Consider the following 21,424-nt stretch of genomic DNA (forward strand, 5'->3'; position numbering starts at 1 on the left):
TATAAATAATGTGCAGTTAATTTGCTCCAATCACTTACTCTTCAGACACAAGTTAAAAGGTTGCACATTTTATCAAGAATGCAAATTCACAAGAGAGTTAATGAAACTCGAAAATAAAATGATGGCCTGATTTTAACGGGTGCATTCAAAGTAACAAACTGTGTTCACTCCAGATAACTGACTACAGTAACAAATGTATTCCTTTGGTCTTGCAATAATTCCATCCTCTTACTGGTGAGCTGTTTGTAGCTGTAATTTACGTAGACGATGTATTTATTGCTTTGTAACTTCCCATGCAAAGAATGCTGAAACCCCTTTTATCAGTAATTTGAAAGAATGCAGGCTTCATACTAGACACAAAACTTATGACAGCTGTGCACATACTGACAGCTCTGCCCTCTAAAAAAAAGGGCTTGGAACCAGGAGGTCCCGGGCTTAAATCCCAGCTCACTCACTGGCTCATTGTGTGACCTTGAGCAAGTCACTTAACCTCCTTGTGCTCCGTCTTTCGGGTGAGATGTTGCTGTAAGTGACTCTGCAGCTTATGTATAGTTCACACACCCTAGTCTCTGTAAGTCACCTTAAAGGCATCTGCTAAATAAACAAATACTAATAACAATAACAATACATGAACCTACAATTTGTCTACAATGTTGGGAATGCAACTGGACATGTATAAGAAGATAAACATAACAGTGTTATGTGCACAAAAGCCGAAGTGTTGATTGGGCACTGAAGTGCCATGGGTACTTCGAATCTCTCACCATACCCAAACAACGGCAACAAGAAGATTCTACTTATCACAGCCACAGCCACCTCGAAGCACTTTCATTAACTTCTTGGAACTGTGCATGTGTGACACCCTGCCGCAATGTATCTTGACCCCTGTTAGTGAGTTGAGATTAACTGTAATTGTTTGTGCAAGCGTGGCTCTTTTGTTTATAGTGTGTAAAAATATCTCAAACATGCTTTTAGAGAAAAGAATTACATACAAAATGACTGCCTTGAAATTCAGACATAAACTAGACTCACCCGCTGCTCCACCTACCACCCCATGTACAGTAAACATAATATTTATCACTATCACAAAGTCAAATATAAGCACCTAACAGCTTAAATCAATAATATCCATGTATATACACATAAAATGGGACCCCCTTCACTTTAGTTTATGAATAACGAATAACCCACCTATATTTACTGATTACTTTAAGAACGGATTATACAGTAGCATTTAGTATTATTAAGTGTGAAATTAAGGCATTAGAAAAAAAAAAAAAACTTAATTACATGTAGTCTGCTCTCCTGTATTAAACTGCTGTTTTAACCACCTTCAACCAAGTAGAATAATGGCAACACTATGAAAACAAATTCATAAACATTTTCTAGTCATTATAACAATTGCAGTGGTCTTTCCTGAATACTGCAGGTAAAGTCATTCACTACAGCAGACATGCTATTCTGTGAAAAACTACTTACAAGTATACATGTGCATGCTGATAATAAATCCCAAATGGTTTTAGTGTTTTATAATCCTAAAGCACATGCAATTGAGTACCTGTATCATTCTGTCATCTCCTGCTGGTGTTTGGTGTTTCTGTAGGGTTAAATTAAACATTTTTCTTTGAAATTCAACACTCGAACTTTGAATTCAACATTGCCAGGATAATTGATGCACAATTTTTGCTTACATAACATCAAAGAGTATAAAGGTAGTGATGGTTAATCCAAGAGCACTGAGACTTTCAATTGAAAAGGAAAGTGATGCTTGTTAATGTTCATGCAGTGGCCATTGCCTGCCTACTAGTGAAAATGTCGTCTCTGTTTAAAGCAAGCTTCAAGAACAGGGTGATAGATTCCTTTTAATTTATTATAATATACAGTTTAAACGTTAAAATAAAAGTAAAAAAAATTAAACTCTGAAAAAGTGCTATTACTTACTTTTAAACCAATAGCTTTTTATAAAAACAGTGAAAAAATCTCATCCTCCTCGCTAGCTCCAACAGCGAGACTAGAAGCACACAGGGTATGTAGAGGATACTTTATTTTCCTACAGGTTTTTTGGGGGGTTTAAATGGTTAGGCAAAATTAAAAACGTTTGATACTTCACTGACATTTAATCTATCAATCAATAATCTACTCTAATAGGGCTTAATATGTTGTGCTTCTGGAATTATTTAAAGTTGGATTTCAGTGTCTCTTAATAAATTCAGTATGTATTGAACATTTCTCTAGCCCAATTATTTGTGTTTACAATTAGAAAAACAGGTATTTGAGGTACAGGAACTAGTGGTATTAGAGGCAATTTCAAAGGTCTATAGACATAGCCTTTCCTTCAGATGAGTATTCACATAAATTACATTATTATGCCTTAATGTGCACTGAAGTTTGTCTCCATTACCTCAATGTGTCTTAAAGATTTGTTAAATTCATTGTGGGGTCATTAACTACCAAACTAAATCAGTATTTAAAACATTCAGTCAAGCTTATTACCAAACAAACACAAACCACCAACCATACCACCAGTCCTTCTGCAGATTTATGGATGTGGGTTATCGGATTCAAATCCTTGTCAAATCTGATCTCGCTGCCTTGTAAACGCGATGATCGGATTACAAAATTATTTTGTTAGTGCGAGGTAATATTGGTGCGGTAGTGTACCAAAAAATCAGAGCGCAGTCGTGTGCATGAGCGGTTGTGTGTGTTTGGGTTGAGCATGTCTCGTCAGAAGAAAGCAGTTTACTACTGGACTGACGAGGAAACTTTTTTTTTTAATAAAATGTCTCGATGAATTAAATGGAATGGGCAGTGGGTTCACAAATGGCTTTACCATTTCACAGAGCTTTTCAAATTCTCTCCAATCTGCATCTGTAAATTTTGTAAGTACAGTTATGTACCACCAATCCCTACCTCTTTCTTTGACCCATACTGTACAACTGGGCTCACTGAAAGCAACAGTCGAGCGTAACAAAATTGGGGTGTCAGTGTGGCCCTGTCTGTCTTGCTCTAGAGCGAAATGCTGACAATGGAAAAGAATTCCAAGGTTCATCATAACTGTTGAAATGCACATTAGAAAAATGTGTAATTGATCTGCATCCTGACTGGAAAGAAGTTGTGAAATAAAGAGAGAACAGAGGGTTTTAATTGGAGGAGAACAGGGTTTTTTTTTTTTTTTTTTTTTTTTTTTATCAGGAGGCTTTGCCTCCGATGACTAACTCCTGTCTTTCTGAACTTCAGTACTGCCACTAATAGATCGGGTGATCGGAGCAAGGGTTTTAATTGGAGGAGTGACCCATATCCTCCCGCCCCCTTCTAAAGTGCTGATGTAAGCAGTTGTAGCATGTGCAGTTAACAGTTTCCAAGTCCGCTTATAATAATGCTTGGGCTTGTTTATTTGAGAGTCATGGTTGGAATTCGAGTCGCAGGTTGGAATTTCCATAAACGCCCACACTCTATAACATGGGTTGTGCTTGTTTTGGTCTTGTTTTGAAGAACAAGGTTGGTATTTTTCTGTCAGAAAGCTGGCAACGCTAGCAGTTAATGTAGGAGTGAGGATTGACATTACTTAATTTAATTTTGCATCGCATCAGTGTTAAGAAACACACTCAGTGTTGTTACTGTTTTATTTTGTGAATGGGTCATATGTGAAATGCAGGATAACACAGCTGGTTGGCTGATTAAGGCTCCATTTGCCATGCTAGATTATACTGATTATACTAATTACACTCAAAATAAAATCTGAAGGGAAGCCATAACCAAAAATTTAAATTGCTAATATGAACAGGTCATTTCATTTGGCAGTTTATATATTTGAAGGAGAAATATGAAACTTTAATTGTCACGCATACTAGAGTATAGGGCAGGGAATCTCAACTAAAAAAAAAAAAAAAATGACGTTGCTGGTTGTTGTTATGGGCTAAAAGTCTTAGAAATTAAAAACTAACTCTAAAGTTGCAAGTAAGTTAGTTAGTTCCCTGTTGTAGGTATGTATTTATTTATTTACCGTAATGACTAATACAGAGGAACAACATACAATAATTTGTGTTGTTGGAGTGAAAAAATAAAAAAATAAAGTATGTTGTTTTGTTTTTTTTCAATAACAAATGACTCTTACTCCAATATGCACAAACTAAAACTGAATAGAAAAACTAGAAGCCTGTAGTAGATTTACACTTCTGTGTTGTTCGCTGCTCCTGCGGTGTAGATAAGTTCATTTAAATCAACCTAATTACACTTTTCAAAATGATAAAAACGTAAATCAGAAAATAATTAAACTGATTTCATAGTGCCCTAACTGTTATTTGTTAACCTATTTTTGCTTTAATTCGCTATCAATGTTAATTTGTGATGTTAAAGCTGAAAATCATGTTAAAAAATCACAATAAAAATGCTAATAATACTGAAAAAAAAAACCAATTTGTTGAAGTGTTTAATGTTATTGCTAATGTTTTCCCTTTACAAGAGATTACTGATGACCTTAGAATGCTACGGGTAAGGCAAAAAATAAAAAATTAGATACATTGCACATTCTGTGAAACAAAGTTTTACAACCCCCCCCACCCCCACCCCAGACACACTACTGCCCCACATTCACACAGAGTAAGAGGTTACTGTCTCCACTTATTGTGTGCAAGAATCAAAAAACTTTCTTTCGTGGGGTTGCAAAAACATATTCATGTGCTACTCCGGGCTACGTCAGGGCATGCTTTTCTCAGCTGACATGCACCTTGTGAAAATTTAAGTTTAATTAATAAGTGTAGTTGTTAGTGGAAGAGATTTGCACAGAACATGGTTGAAAGTATTTAAAAAAAGAGACGGCCAGTGGTATGAGTTTACACCCATACTCAGGTGTGCAACAGTACACATCATGGGCAAGGAAAAATAGATATGGCAGTTTGCTATCAGCCTTCAAAAACCTGTCACCCATGAGGGATTTTGCTGGTGTGAAGGTTTATACTTACTATTATGTACTGGTAGGGATCTTTAGAAGACATTGTCGTTCAGTTTGTGGCAATGAGAAGATATTCTGATGCTACAAGGTGAAGATTAATGAGTCCGCTTTCAGGCACACACAAATTCTCTGACGGTGAAGGACTGCATTTACTGACCCTGAAAAATGAAAAACATTTAACACAAGAAACTGACAAAATCTTCTGAGATGCAATATTGTGCCCTTTCTTTTAAACATTTTAATGCACCAATGCCACTTAATCCATACCAATTAAAAATACATCCATAAAACATTAAGATTTTACTTACTCTAAGTATAATTTCTCTTTTGTTTCTCATCTTTTCTGGACTCGTTTTCTAGTAGCTTTGTACCTCAAAACACTGTTTAGTAACTTTGCTTCTAACATTTAATTTGAATGTTTTTCTATATATAGAAGCATGGCCGGAAACTTATCATTACTAACACCAGATAAGCATGCATGGTAATGCTGCAAATGTGACGTGCAAACCATTCATATCAAAGAGAAAACAGTCTAATATTTTGTTATAAAAAGACCTACTGAACAAATAATATAATCAGGTCTATTCAAGTGATCTATTCAATTTGATAGACATAGCTAAAACTGATGAAATTGATGGTGGGGGTGACTCATCAAAAAAAAAAAAAACCTAGCATGTAGAAATGATTTACAGGCTAGACATTCAAGACATTTATACAGTAAGGAGGGTGTATAGACAGAACCACAGTCTGGCATTTCATCAACTATTTTGTGTGCATTTCACTGTCTAATGCTTGACAACTAAGGTGCATGCATCTGCCCCACTAAACACCTTTTAAATGAGGTCTCTCTTTGAGAGTCTCACGCACCACAATCCCTTTTTTGTGGCTGCTCCTCACCAACAGTTCCACCTATGTTCTTATTGATGCGTGTAGGATCTAATAACCTAATGCTTCTGTACTCTGCATTTGCCTGGGCACCTCTGGTAACTCGATACCCACATGCAGCTCTTACACACCAAGGACCCTTTTGTCAATGAGTTTCCTGTTTTGAAATTCACTGGGTAAATAAAGCAATGGAAAATGTTTAAAAAATATACATTAAGAGACATGACACTTTCTGATTCATGTCTTTTACAAATATAATGCATTACTAGGCAGTTTATGCTAGACAGGGACCAAAAAGTTTTGACACACTAAGCGTTAAAACAGTGTCAAAAGTATCAACCACACAGCAAGGAAGAGGGATTCAGAGGCCATATATCACTAGATGAGATTGTACAACCTAGCAGATTTCTGAGAATAATAATTGCGTTGTTAAACACATATAGTACAGTCTTTTTGAATGAAACTTTTTTCTTAAGCTTTACAACTTTTTTAGCATATATGGTGTCTGTCGGTAGAATTATGTATGAACAGTTTCTTAAATACGCCATTTAATAATACATTTAGCAATTATTAAGCTATGTCCCAATTATACCCTATGAGGTATGATGTCCTGGTTTTAGACCTCCCTCAACGGAGACTGACAAATTGTTTTAATTATTATGACATCTATCCACTAAGTGTTAATTCATGTTGTTTGTGACCTGAACCAGATTGAAAGGCTTGAAGTGAATGTTAATTGTGTCATTATGCTTGAAGTATACAGTACAGTACTTCCTGCAAACAACTTAAATATACACACCACCAGGAAGCAAAGGGTTTAAACATACTGTAGTGGCAAAAAAACAAACAAAAAAACTATGACTTGCTCTGTTACTCCACAACTGCTTTTCATTCACAATTAATTCTTCTGTGAGAGAAAGTTCCAGCATTTCAAAATGTTGTACAATGTGGATACTCTGACTCGCTCTTCACTTCCTTTGACCTCATGTTATACCACCTACCCCCACATTAAAAAACAGCATCATTTTAAATGGTGTCATATTTTATCTTATAAAGTAATCAACTCACAGATCAGCAGATCGTGACAAATGGACCAAAGGGCAAAAGGTAATTTTTTTCTTTATTTTTATAAGCAAAATTACCAAAGATTTGTGAATTATAGATCAGGGAAATTTCCATGAATTTCATAAACAGACTGACCAATGACATATGTTGCCTAACTAATTTAAGTGAATCTCTAAGATGACACATAGGCCTACATGTCAAATAAAGCTGCTGTGATGCCAAAAGAACTGCACACAGTGATTAAGAGTATTGCTAAACCAGACCAACAACTAACAATTACTTCTGATTTGGGTCTAATGTGCATTATTCCAATCCAGATGACTAGCTCCAAAGAAAGTCAAAACGCACTAAGATAACATTGTGTCTGTTCCTTTCAAATGGGAAACCATCTGATCAACCTCCAAAGGGTCAGCTCTTTATCAAGATAATTTTACTCAGTCTCTTTGGTGGTCGGAGTATGGTAATAACTGGGTGACTCCCTGATCATGCTATTACATGGTAACTACTGATGGAACAAGTGTGTAATTAGAGGTGCATCAGCAAAAGCTTTGGGAAATTACTGACGTAAAAGAGTTTTTTTTTCTTTCTTGTATGATACCCATGAACTCGACATGAGAATCATAGAATAAAGACATGCACCATATACTAAGCCAACATTGCAAAAAGCTAAGCCAAAGAGTCATACAACTACAATACGGTATGAGGTCAAAGTTGAGGGTACTGGTAGATTTTCCCTGAGGAGTTCCCATAACATTTAAAATATATGGAGTTGGCAGCTCAAGTGACCAGTCGTAGAAGCTGCAACAGTGACTTTTAAAAAGCATCTAAGCTATTCTTTAAAGCATGCCTAATGCAAAAGTAGTAGTCTCCTTTGCCCTGAAGTTTCTGGCAACAGTTATTTTGGATTCTGAGGGCAGATCCAAAGGATGTTCTTAGGGCGAACATCTTCTGTCTGGAGAGTTTTATCTGTAAGTGGGTTATTTTATCCATTGTGCAATAAGTGATGCACCATTGGTAAGGGCCCCAGCCACTTCCCTACTTTTCTAGCTATTTTTAATATACACACATGCCAAAAGTTCCGATTAGTTCTGATTAGTTCTCCACTGTGGGTTGATAAGGAGAGAATATTTGTGTACAGTATTAATATTATATTATTATTATTATATATTATTATATAGTATTAATTTGCCTTAAAGAACAAATTAAGCAGCCTTAATTACATTTCAGTAGCTAATAGTAAATTAATATTAAATTGCTGATGTTTCTACAAAGATGTTTTTTATAGCTTATATCGAAGTCCCTTTAGGGTCACTCGAGAACACTTGTGTGATTATCACCACACTAATAGTGGTGACATTTAAATCCCCAATTACACAAGTGTTCTCAAAAGTGTTCCAGTTTTCACTGGTCATTTGGTGACATATATATATATATATATATATATATATATATATATATATATATATATATATATATATTTTATTTATTTTTTTTTTTTTTTTACCAGGAATCCTGAACAGTAGTGCCAGCTCTGGGTTAACTGCATCTCATTGCTAACAGCAGCCCTGCCCACATTTAAGACCTTGCAAACACCTTCTGTAATATAAACAAATCCCTGATAGGAAAGACTGGCATGCAGTGAGGTAGACAGTGCTCCAAATACTGCATCACCATCCAACACAACTTGGAAAAGAACATGTTATTTATTGATGTCAAAGATTGTGATTTCAGAAAGTACAGGACTAAATGAACACTGCCAGTTGGCAAGGAACAGAGAAAAGCATGCCTGAATGCTTTTATTCCTGTGCAGATAACTGTATTAATGCTGATAAATCTGTCAGCACTGCTGCAGAGGCTGGCCTTCCTGTTCCAGCCGTGCTGTATCGAAATACAACACACAGCAAATGGTCCTTTTTTTCTCATGAAAAACTCATTACACTAGTTTCTTTTTCTTTTTTTTTTGTTTTTTTGTTTTTTTAAGAGATGCTACAGAATATAATTTAGTTTTTAAGGAAAACTTATGGACCCTTTCAGAATTCTACAGATTTTGCGACATTCGAGCTGCTGTACAAGTTTACAAGATTAATAATGGGAGTATTGTTTAATTGATGAAGTAATGCTAGTCCATGTTCCTCTGCTGTATGAGGTGGAGGACTTGTCAGAAGCCTCTCCAGCCATGGTGTCCTGGTCTACACTGACTACAGCAAGTTGGGCTGGATGCACCTATGTGCAGTCCTGGATCTACAAGCGCAAAAAGATATGAAACCGCATGCGATGGGAAATTACCCTGTTACTGGACGCTCAGCTGATGCATTATTCTTGCGCTACAGCACTACTATCATGTCATCTTATATTGTATTCTAGTAGAATTTGCACTTACTGTAAACTATGTTGTATTTAAATATTGTTTTTACACTGTAACCTTGTATTGCCCTGTACCACCTGTAAGTCACCTTGGGTAAAGGCATCTGCCAAATAAAATAAATAATAAAAAGCAAAAAAAATAAATAAAAAATCACATGCACAAATGTTGTTACTGGTTTGCTTAAGGCTATTAGTTGTCATGGCGCAGTATTACTTTATCAAGCCAATACACTTCTATCTCAACTTTATCAGTTACCAATGTAAATATGAAAATCGGCTCAGGTGTGGATTTTCATTGCAGTCATGTTTATATGATTCTTTATCTTCAACTAACTTTTCAAGGTTTTTTGTATTATTATGATTATTTTTATTGAATGTTAAATAATTCCAGATACTCGTCTCACTGTGCCTGAAATTATTTCAGTATTAGCACTGCGCCACTGCAAATGTGGTAAATTATCCATAAAGATGGACATCTTTCGTTTCACATCTCTCTCTCTCTCTCTCTCTCTCTCTCTCTCTCTCTCTCTCTCTCTCTCTCTCTCTCTCTCTCTCTCTCTCTCTCTCTCTCTCCCTCCCTCTCCTGGTAGTTTTTTTTTCCACAAAGCAACAGAAACGTTTTCACATTTTTTTTTTTTTTTTTTAAAGTATATTCCACCACCCTTGCAGTGACTATGATATCTTCTGTACCTCTAGTCCCTTAGCGTTAAAAAAAAAACCCAACGTGTCTGTACCTTGAATAATTTATCAATCCATCAATCCAGAATAGGTCAGATGCGATCCACGCAACACGAGTTTAGAAACGGAAACTTCAACAGTTCTGTTCTGCTTTCTTTTTTTTTTTTTTAAATAGGAGGTTCCAGATAGGCTTTCAAGAGACCGCCCCCTTAAAGCAGCAGTTTACCAAAAAAATAAATTAAATAAAATAGCCGATAACCAGATGACCGTAATTGGGCACCCAGCAGGTATATACAATCCCAGGCAAGGTTTACCGCAAATAGATTCAATTTTTAGGGGCATGTTTTTAGGGGCGATCAGTTGACTTTCACACCTATTTTTATTTTTTTCTTCCTTTGGACTAGTTTTACCATATATATATATATAAAGGGAGTTGTTTTTCCCCCTGTATATGCACTAGCCTTGGACAGAGCAGAGTACCCAAATTGAATGTTGAGTGAACAACAGGGGGTGCTTTAGGATCACTTATAAAATGTTACAATTGTTTAACCACAGTATTGCTCAGTTTCTAGTAACTTAAAACGTTAATGTTGTGATACAATGTAAAAGTACACATTTGTAGTGTTACACATTGTACAGCAGCACTTCAAATTTCAGATAAAAAAAAAAAAAAAATGTGAATATATATTATTTAAAAAAAATATTAAACAACTTTAAAAAACATACGGGCACTGGGCACACCGACTGTGCTGCAAAAAAACAAAAAACAAAAAAACACTTTATAAACGTTCAATATGTACATTAACATTAAAGACAACATATCACATTTCTGACAAACTAAAACAATGCTGCTTTGCTGCTTAAGGTGTCCTTTAAGACTTGAACCATATGTTTGGAAACAAAACACATGTTTGTGTTCAATTTATCTAATATTTGGGGCTGATATGAGATTATTTTACAGACAGATTTAAATAGTGGCATTGCTTCGAGACTCCCAGAGTTGAAAGATATTGCAATAAGTCAGGGGACCAGCTAACAATACAATTCATCAGAACTTTCATAATCCCACACTGATAAGATTCTATAGAATTTCCACTATCATGGTGTTAATGGTTTTTGTTTGTTTGTTTGTTTGTTTTAATGCGATTGCACTGGGGAGAACATTGGAAACTGCAAGAACATAGTTTGTTTGTTTCAGGATGTAAAATTCCTCTATATAGCCATACGTTTTGTATCACCCTATAGCCTTAACTAATGTAGCTTCAGAAAGTCGAATGAAACCTGTTGAGTAATGATACGTTCATATATCGAATTTGATAGCGCTTTGTAGTTTTCCATATACTCAACGAAAGACTGACAAAAAAAATTTAAAATGTGACACTTCGAAATCTAACATGAAATAACGTTAATAATGAAGTTATGTTTATGTAGTTTTTTTTTGTTTGTTTATTTTTTTTCTTTCTTTCTTTTTTTTTTAATTGTGTTTCATCCGTTAATTTTACGTGATGAAAAAATTAAGTCCATGGCTGTAGATGAAGAATTTAAAACCTGTTCAGAAGTTTTATAGTAAGGTGTTGTCTTTAATTATGACTGTTTGTTTGGTTGTTAACGTTGGTCTTTGTTTAAAAAATAAATAAATAAATAAATAAATAAACCAGTCCAATGAAGGCATATGATGACACACAATAGTTACAATGCAGCTGTAGATGTAATTTACACTTGTAATGCAATGCTTAATGGAAATTATACAGCAAGTAATGTCAATTCAAATACAGTATGAACTACACAGCAAAAGCCAGCCATACGTTTCCACGCATCTTTGGTCTTTGTATTATTAACAGATTTACCGGCAGAGTGGCCTCAACACACACACACACACACACACACACACACACACACACACACACACACACACACACACACACACACACACACACATTGTATTCAGTGACAGCAATCTATACACAGAAATTATTTTGCTATCTTTTTTTCTGAGTACCACATTTCTTGGAAGAATGTTAAAATCAATCACAAAAGCTGTTCTGCTGGACTCTGATAATAATGTTATTATCAGTACAGATGAAAACAGCTGGACAGTTCACAAAGATGAAAGGAGGAAACGATTTTTTTTAACTGCATCCATGCAAGGTTTTCACAAATTTTTTTTAGCATAGTGTGACTTCATAAGTTCAGCGCAACTGGATATCTCCATAGAGAACTATACAATCCACAATGCAAACGAAACTATACAAATAATTTACTTTCAAACTACAAGAATTGTAGATAATAGAACTAGGGCTTTCTATTTATAATCAGGTTGTGCTATAGAAATTACAGAATAAAGAGTTATTTTATGGCTATGACGATGTATGATGACAATATGTATTTATGACTGTGTGTCTATATATATAGACACACACACACACACACACTTGACTTAAACCCATAAGCAGGTCTGTACCTCCGCTCTGGGTTACATACATAGAAGAAACAATGCCAATGGTGCTTCTTTACTTTGAAGAAAGCTTTAAATACTTTACATACACCACGAACTCTGTTGTACTCTTTCACATTCTTAATCATTCACAAAACATCGTGATTGGGAGCTCAACTGTGTCGACGGCAGTGCATACTTAAGATGGGTGAGGCTGCCTCCCTTTGTATTTTTAGATTGTTATTAGTTGAACGAGTGATTCGTTTTGTTTGTTTGTTTTTCTAAACATTTAAATCAAGCATTCGCAATAGGCATAATGAGGTTCATTGTCTTAGGGTCAGTGTGAGGTTGAATACTTTCAGAACCAAAGCCGCCTCGAGCTGGCTGCATCTGGGATATAAATTCCAAGCAGAAACATCTATCTATCTATCTATCTATCTATCTATCTATATATATATATCTATATATATATATATATATATATATATATATATATATATATATATATATATATATATATATATATATATAATATTGTGTTATTAATTATTATTATAATAACTGGCAGACATACTACACTAATAATATGCTTAAACATGATTGATCCTGAAGGGCGCTGTTGCTATTTGTTTGTAACACCTGTATTTGCAATTTATTATATAGTTTAAACTTAAAGTGTACGTAAAATGAATTATATTTGTTATTTAAAATCAACTTTTTTAAAATGATATCGTCCGTGTATTTTTCTTGATTAGATTTTTTTTATTTTTGAACACAATTCAAAATACTGTTACACTAACTACAAGTATTAATACAGTTAGACTGCAAGGTGCGCACTAGAGAGTAACCTAGCAGTTCATATGTTTACTGTAGTTCGTCTGTGACTGACTTCCGAGACTCACCGGTCCCGCCTCCCTTTGAACAGTTTTATAAATGGTTTGCTGTTCAATGAATGTTCAGTTTCATTTTACGAGATTGGTGTCGATACACTCCGTCTAATAATAAAGGAGGTTTCATATTTGGAACACGTTTTCTTACAAGGCACTGGAATGAACACAATCGGATCTATTGTTGTACTTCTTGCTACAGCAATCGCCATTGATGCAGGTAACACACTTTATAATGGATGTGTGTATTTCTAGTTATTTTTGCACTTACTATACGTGAACTAGACTACAAATGTGAACAGTTATAGATTTTCGTTATGATAGTTGGTTGTGAAAATGACCGTTTATTGAAAGGTCTTGTTTTTTGTAGGCAATGTGTAAACGTTAAGCCTGAATGAATAGCACTTTCTTTTTAAATTGTTGAACTGTGAATCCAGACTAACATCTTACTGTACTTTACTATTACAGCAAGCCCATGCTGCTCTCAACCATGTCAGAACAGAGCGGTGTGTATGACAAGGGGGTTTGACCACTACGAATGTGACTGTACAGGGACAGGATTTTATGGAGAAAACTGCACGACCCGTAAGTAGATAAAGTAGAATTTGCTTATGAACACTTACACCTGTTAAATGCACGTTGTTTAATTACAATCTGGTCTTAAATTGTGTAATTTTAAACTGAATTTTATTTTTTTGTTTTGTTTTGTTTTTTTCTTGCAGCCGAATTCTTTACAAGGATAAAGGCAGCCATCAAGCCTAGCCCCAATTCTGTGCATTATTTTCTTACACACTTCAAGGGGTTTTGGAACATTATTAACAACATTTCATTTCTAAGGGATTTTATCATGTGCTATGTATTAACATGTAAGTAAAATACATTGTAAACAGTACATGTAAACCAAGCTATTTGAACATGAATGATAATTCTGAAAGATTCTATTGTAAGAATGTTCAATTTAATCAGATTATATCAATTTCTTAACATGTTATTTTGTGAATATCCATATTAATTTCCAATAGCATGTCTAAACTTAACAATAGAGCATATGCTGTGAAATTGCAGTACTTGGTGCTAATAACATTGTGATTATTGTATTTATTGCAGCCCGGTCTCACTTGATTGATAGTCCTCCTACCTATAACCTTGATTATGGATACAAAAGCTGGGAAGCCTTTTCTAATCTCTCCTACTACACCAGGAGCCTTCCTCCCGTGCCTGAGGGATGCCCAACACCTATGGGAGTAGCAGGTGAGCTATCAGCAGAGCATCACAGATTTCTACCCCCTCAGCCGCTGCAAAATCCCTCATTGAAGTAACACAAAAAAATTCTGAATGGACATGCACATGTAGGTAGTCCAATTCATGACTAACTCACTGAAGCATAGACATGCTTCAACAGACAGAGGATGAACAGGACTAAGTGCATCAGATCAAGTTTATTCTGAATTTGAAACCCTGCGTTCAGTATCTGTATACTGTGATTCACTCATCAGCGTACTACTTCTGAAACATGATGGCTATTAAGTATTTACCTAGATTTATTCAGGAACTTTTGAATATAGGCATGATTAAAAGCATAACCTAACAGTGTCCATCTTTTTTTTTTTATTTAAAAGGAAAGGAAACACTTCCTGATGCAAAATTAATTGTGGAAAAATTCCTGCTGAGAAAAAGATTCATCCCGGACCCTCAAGGCTCCAGCTTGATGTTTGCGTTCTTTGCTCAGCACTTCACCCATCAGTTTTTCAAGACAGATCACAAAAAGGGTCCTGCCTTTACAAGCGCAACTGGACATGGTGTAAGTATACACCTAGGAGCTGAAAGAAAGCATCTGGATAGAATAGATATCTTTTAAACAGAAGCACATGAATAAACTAATGTTACAATGTTGTGAAATGCATTTGTATTTAAATAAAGCACTCCATGTCTGCTAAATTAGAATAACAGTTCCCAAGCCTAGATGGATACAAAAAGTATTAAAAGCACTTACTGTGTTTCTGAAAAAAGTATGTGTAGTCATAGTACTAAGTGATAAGTTGTAATTACATTTTGTCCTGGATCAGTCTTGTCCTGAAATGAACCCATTATCTCACAGTGCCGCTGTGCACCATATCACAAGTGTGCTGACAGACCTGTTCCCTGTGTTTTAGGTTGACTTAAGCCAAATCTATGGACAAACCCTTGACAGGCAGCACAAACTCAGGCTCCAGAAAGATGGAAAAATGAAATACCAGGTAGGTGTTACTTTTTATTGCTCGAAGCACATATTGACTTACTGATGTCGCATGTAAATAAGAGAAAGTGTCCAGTAATTTCAGCTAACAGAATTACTGCATTGTGCCATTGTAATATAATAAAAAAAGCCAAAATGAGAGTAAATTGTTGTCCATTTTATGCTGACGGAGATGTGTGTTGTTATGTTGCAGATGATTGATGGGGAGATGTACCCTCCCACTGTAAAGGAGGCTCAAGTGGACATGCACTACCCTCCCCATGTTCTAGAGGAGCACAGGTTTGCTGTGGGTCATGAAGCCTTCGGCCTGGTCCCTGGGCTTATGATGTATGCCACCATCTGGCTGAGAGAACATAACCGTGTCTGTGACATCTTGAAACAGGAGCACCCCGAGTGGGAAGACGAGCAGCTCTTTCAGACCACCAGACTTATCATGATAGGTGAGTTAGCCTTGTCTGGTCATTCCAAAAGTAATGCTGTTGAGACATGAAATAACAATTGCATATCTCGCCACAAGGTAAACCACTAAAAAAAAAAAAAACATTGTTTTTCTTTTAATAGGTGAGACCATCAAAATCGTGATTGAAGATTATGTTCAGCACCTGAGTGGGTACCACTTCAAGCTGAAGTTTGACCCCGAGCTGCTGTTTAACAAGCAATTCCAGTACCAGAATCGGATTGCAGCCGAGTTCAACACCCTCTACCACTGGCACCCACTCATGCCTGATTCCTTCCTTATCCAAGATAAGGAGTACAGCTACCAACAGTTCCTCTTCAACAACTCTCTGGTGAAGGAGCATGGCATCAGCAACCTGGTTGAGTCTTTCACCAAGCAAATTGCTGGCAGGGTAAGAGTCTTCTTTGTCATTTAGCCCAGCATGGGCATTCTCCACACTGCAGTAACTCATTCAAATGACTATATTGAATTAAATAGATGGCAGAAAGTTTAATATTGTTTTGGAGTAAACTTTTAATGATATCTAATAATGATAATCTTGGTACTGCATTTTGAGGATGTTCTGTTTAGCCTATCATTTCAGTAGCTTATTGTCCATCACCCCTCGTTGCAGGTTGCCGGCGGCAGAAATGTGCACCCAGCTGTCATGAAGGTAGCACTGGCTTCCATCGAACAGAGCAGACAGATGAAGTACAGGTCAATGAACGAGTACAGGAAACAATTCTCCATGAAGCCTTACCTCTCATTTGAGGAACTCACCGGTAAAAACTGCTATATTTGCATTGCTTCTTTGGAAGTAAACTAGATCGTTTTGAACCTTTAGTGGTGCTTGTTTTATTTTTATACCAGCCTTAGAAAAGCAGCAGCGGTCTTGACGACATGGTTCTATAATTAGTTATGGGTGTGACAGGGTGTAGGTGTGTTGTTATGCAACCATTTTCTGACGCTGAATGTTTTCTACTTTTTTGAAGTAAGGTGTGTAATTGGGATTTTCATGCGGCCTTCTGTGTCAATAAGTGAAATGTTTAATTTAAGAAGTGGGTGCTTTGCTGTAATTACTGTACTGTAGTAGTGTAGATATATAATTATTCCATGGCTGTGGCTAGAAGGACCTGGAAAAACATGTTCCAACCAAACTCTCTCCTATAATTATTGTATTTATAATATTAGTCAGCATGGTTGCAGTACCTGTTAACTGCTTTAATTCGTTTTCTCCAAGACTAGGTAAGATTGTACTGTATAGTTTAAAGTCTCAGTAAGGTTTTGTCCTGCATATGATGAGCTGAGTACTGCAGTGCCACTGAAATATGTACATTACAGGATTATTATAGAACACTAGCAGATTAATGGAGTGCATTTCAAATGTATTTGTGTTGCAGGAGAAATTGAAATGGCAGCTGAACTGAAGGAGCTATATGGAGATATTGACGCGATGGAGTTGTACCCCGGGTTACTCGTCGAGAAACCTAGACCTGGTGCCATCTTTGGGGAGACCATGGTGGAAATGGGCGCCCCCTTTTCACTCAAGGGCCTTATGGGCAATCCTATCTGTTCCCCGCAATATTGGAAGCCAAGCACCTTTGGCGGGAAAGTGGGCTTTGAGATTGTGAAGGACGCCTCCCTACAGAAACTTGTCTGCCTCAATGTCAAAGGGCCTTGCCCAGTGGCATCCTTTCATGTGCCTGAACCGGATCATGCAGGCTCTGCAACCATCAATGCAAGCACTGCTCACTCGGGGAAAAGTGACGTTAACCCCACTATGCTCCTGAAAGACAGGACTTCTGAACTTTAAGAAAATACTGCACATTATTTATTTTTATTTATTTATTTATTTATAATTTTAAATAAGTATGAAACAAATCTGTACATATTTATTGCAATATTGTGTTTTTTTAATTATATTTATTTATTTATTGAAATGTTTTAAGATACTATTTATTAAATTTTTTTTTTACTATTTCTGTCTTTTAAAATGTTTATAATCACTCACTTTTACATTTGAAAGAGTTTTTAATGGTACTGTATGCTGGATAATAAAAAACTAATGTTTTTTTTTTTTTTTTTTTAAAAAAAAACCTTTTAAGTCCTTTTTGTATTTCTTTAAAAAAAATCTGAAAACTGAATTTACTCATTCAGTTCCCTTAGATAGTTCTTCTTGTTTTTGATGGATTCAATCAAACTCAGCTAAACGAACAGTGACACTTACAATAGTCTCTTCCCTGATATATCCTTACATGCAATAATACACCACAGAGACATACACTGCCTGGCTGCTTTATCTTGGATCTGCACCTAGAATTATACTGGGTCAGGGCCCCCCTTTGCCCTGTTCACAGCCTTGAGGTGACTGGCACAACTCCATAATGTGCTGGAAAAGGCCTTGAGGGATGTTAATACATTCAAGGTATCCCCACCTTGACTGTATTAACCTTGTGTTGTGTTGCTCTGTGCTGCACCTTGGGGAGCAACACAGAACATATGGTATTTAAGCAATGATGTCTGTCAGCATTCATTGCCAACCAGATACCGAAGGCAGGGGCACGTAAAGAAGCCATTTAAAGTACATTTTAAGAGTCTAATGTCACGTTTGCCTTAAGCCGAGGGGACACTAGTCTACATGTTGTAGAAAGTGATATGCAAGCTACAAGTTTCAGGTAACTATGTTGCAAGCAACTGTATCAAAGGACTGTTGATTTTGTAGCGCAACATTACATCGTAGAATTAATCAGCTAATGAAAGTGATGTAAAAAGTCGTGTGACTAACTTCTTCGCTGCAGAAAAAAACTTCACAGAAAGTGGCAGAGAAAGTGAATGCGGAGCCGGTGTAGGATATTGTGAGGAATATTCTGATTATCGAAATTATATATATAATATCATATATATATATATATATATATATATATATATATATATATATATATATATATATCTATATATATATGATTATCGGATATAGCTATATATATATATATATATATATATGTTCGGTACAATCCTAGTAACAGTCAATTAAGGTGTTATATTATACAATCCTGGTAGTTAATGATCAATTTGTCAGTTAATGCCACAAGATGTACTGGAGCTGCATTAAAGTCGCCACAACGATGTACTATTATAAATCGTTTTAAACATCATGTTGTGTTGCATTATAGGTCCAATATTAAAAATATATAAAAAAAAAAAAAAAAAAACCTGGTTTGGTACTGATGCTTAAGCATCAGAGAGTTAATGTTAAACTGCGACGGTCTGTTACGTTTAAGTTCCCATGTTGTGTTTTTTAGGGTTATTTTCTGTCAGATAAAGGCTTTCATTTGATACAACATAATAGTAATGGATTAAGCGAGTCCTTCTTTTTGTTTAAAGCCGTTTGAACATTACAGTTCAGAAGACACAACTTGCAAAAACTGTTACACAGTTCCCGATGTCTGATCTAGAAGAAGGGGAAAAAAATCCGGCAACTGGCATAATTAGGAATTCTGTTAAAAAAAATATAATTATTTTTAAATTATTGATTTTTATTTTTATTTTTTTGGAAAAAAAAATTGTTATAAACCGGAATTTAAGAGAAATAAATATTATATTATTTATAATGTGCAATATTATTTAAATTGTTTTTTTAATTTCTCTTTTTGTAAGTTCGGTTTTGTTACCATTCAAGTCTTATTTTTTTTTATTATATATTATGTATATATACCAATATATATATATATATATATATATATATATATATATATATATATATATATATATATATATATATATATATATATATATATATATATATATATATATATATATATATATATATATATATATATATATATATATATATATATATAAAAAAATGCTGGTAAATTATGTGGACCCTAAAAAACACCAATAAACTTTTTGATAGGGAATCTCTTGTCTTCTCTGAGTTGTCCATCAACGTTCTAGTTACGATTTCTACACACTGTAGACTAGTTTCTCCTGAAATTTGAACAAACAATGTAGAAGCAACAGATTTTATTTTACATTTTCTAGCAACCTGTAGACTAGTGCCCAATTGGTTTTAGAAAACAGCTGGAGTAGGATAATGGAACCTGATTGGCTGAGCCGATCACTGAGGTTTATATAGATTGTACACTTAGGCATTAAGACAAGACAGGAGTGTATTTAACCCTTGAGGGATGTGAGCACATGTTAATGATCTCCCCTGGTGTTGTCAACAGATCATTTGCCAAATTAAATTGAAAGATCAATTGGCAAACAGTAAATTTTGGATCCTTATAAGGGTCAAAATTAAATCTTTAAGTGTCCATTTAATTTATGAATTGACCAATTCATTTAAGAATTAAACATTTTAATTTTGACCCTTAAAACACTCCATACGTGCAGCCAGTTGTCCATCAGAGATGAATCCACCCCTTACAGAATGTTACAATCCTCTAACCAATCAGAGTGCTCCCTCAAACCACCTAGTTGCATGACACACAATTCTGAGTCAGAATACAGGTAAGTAAGTACTGCTGGATCCAGCCTGACTGAGCTGGAAATCCAGAAGTGGTGTGCATTGTAATGACAGACCTCAGCATGTCTGTTGACACCCACCCAAGTTGGGATGGAATGTGTAGGTGCAATTAATGGATTTTGTTTGGGGGCTTAAAAAAACAGAATCACTTAAACTGGATAAAAATATATTTAAAAAATGAGACATTTGTTTTGTACATAAATTCCTTACAGTAAAGAGGTAGCATTAGTTTTGATTAAAATATGTAATTCCCAAGTTACCTGGTGGTTCATTCTTAAAGTGCCAGTATTATGACCATATGTTCTAACAAGACCTGTAAAATGTATTGGACCTTGCTGGAATGTTTATTATTTTCCCTGGATAACTTGAAATCAAATTATCAGCATTATGAAGTGCTTTGGGCATCTTCCTTGGTGGTATATACTGGCTTTTTTGCCTTCAGTCCTGTTTTAAATATGAATACTACTCTGTTATGAGCTTGGGTCACTTTGACTATATAGACTTGACATTATCATTTATATTTATCCATTATTCTCAAAAGGTCTTGAAAACAGACCACTTAAGTTATTTGCAAATGCTCACAACAGACATGATTTTAAGAACGTATATCATTACTAGTCATTTTGGAAGAAAGAAAATTAACCAGCGTGTCATTTATCTTCAGTAACAAGGTGGCACTATAATGCTTGTTTGTGAATGGTCATAACAGCAATGCAGGTGTTCTACAGACATTTCATGTGTAATTCAGCTTTTAAAAGCTTTGCTCACTTTAACCATATCTTACAATAATACTTACAATCTGTTTCATAGCTACATTTCAATTTTTCTTCTGTCTGAAAATGAGTTCTTCTTTAGACAGTAGATTAACATTGGAAGTAGCTGTACATTCCACACACACACACATATATATATATATATATATATATATATATATATATATATATATATATATACACA

General features: G+C 35.2%; 2 protein-coding genes across 3 annotated transcripts in view; one reads left to right on the plus strand and one right to left on the minus strand.

Annotated features, from left to right (window-relative positions):
- Positions 1-10,104, minus strand: part of LOC121330672 (cytosolic phospholipase A2-like) — a 31,397-nt gene extending 21,293 nt beyond the window's left edge. Inside the window, exons 1-3 of one of the 2 annotated variants that reach the window (XM_041277369.1) lie at positions 10,000-10,104; positions 4,962-5,109; positions 1,559-1,597 (exon numbers count right to left, since the gene is read on the minus strand). In XM_041277369.1, the coding sequence (XP_041133303.1) occupies positions 1,559-1,597; positions 4,962-4,994 (72 nt within the window). In that variant the 5' untranslated portion in view covers positions 4,995-5,109; positions 10,000-10,104. The remainder of the gene's footprint in view (positions 1-1,558; positions 1,598-4,961; positions 5,110-9,999) is intronic. The other variant, XM_041277370.1, reaches the window with a different exon arrangement.
- Positions 10,105-13,312: 3,208 nt separating this feature from the next.
- Positions 13,313-17,794, plus strand: LOC121330673 (prostaglandin G/H synthase 2-like). Its single transcript, XM_041277371.1, has 10 exons — positions 13,313-13,484; positions 13,733-13,849; positions 13,987-14,130; positions 14,372-14,515; positions 14,884-15,065; positions 15,418-15,501; positions 15,694-15,940; positions 16,062-16,348; positions 16,571-16,718; positions 17,337-17,794. The coding sequence occupies exons 1-10, from the start codon at positions 13,427-13,429 to the stop codon at positions 17,747-17,749; spliced, it is 1,824 nt and encodes a 607-aa protein (XP_041133305.1). The 5' UTR covers positions 13,313-13,426; the 3' UTR covers positions 17,750-17,794.
- Positions 17,795-21,424: the final 3,630 nt, after the last annotated feature.

This window comes from Polyodon spathula, chromosome 18 (genome assembly GCF_017654505.1).
Source record: "Polyodon spathula isolate WHYD16114869_AA chromosome 18, ASM1765450v1, whole genome shotgun sequence".
In the NCBI taxonomy this organism is placed as follows: Eukaryota; Metazoa; Chordata; class Actinopteri; order Acipenseriformes; family Polyodontidae; genus Polyodon; species Polyodon spathula.

What these genes read in the sequence shown, in the direction of transcription:
- LOC121330673 (XM_041277371.1), top strand. Translation starts at nt 13,427, where the DNA reads ATGAACACAATCGGATCTATTGTTGTACTTCTTGCTACAGCAATCGCC. An exon ending in CCAAGCAAATTGCTGGCAGG is followed by an intron (nt 16,349 to 16,570) that starts GTAAGAGTCTTC and finishes CCCTCGTTGCAG; the next exon opens with GTTGCCGGCGGCAGAAATGT. An exon ending in CTCATTTGAGGAACTCACCG is followed by an intron (nt 16,719 to 17,336) that starts GTAAAAACTGCT and finishes TTTGTGTTGCAG; the next exon opens with GAGAAATTGAAATGGCAGCT.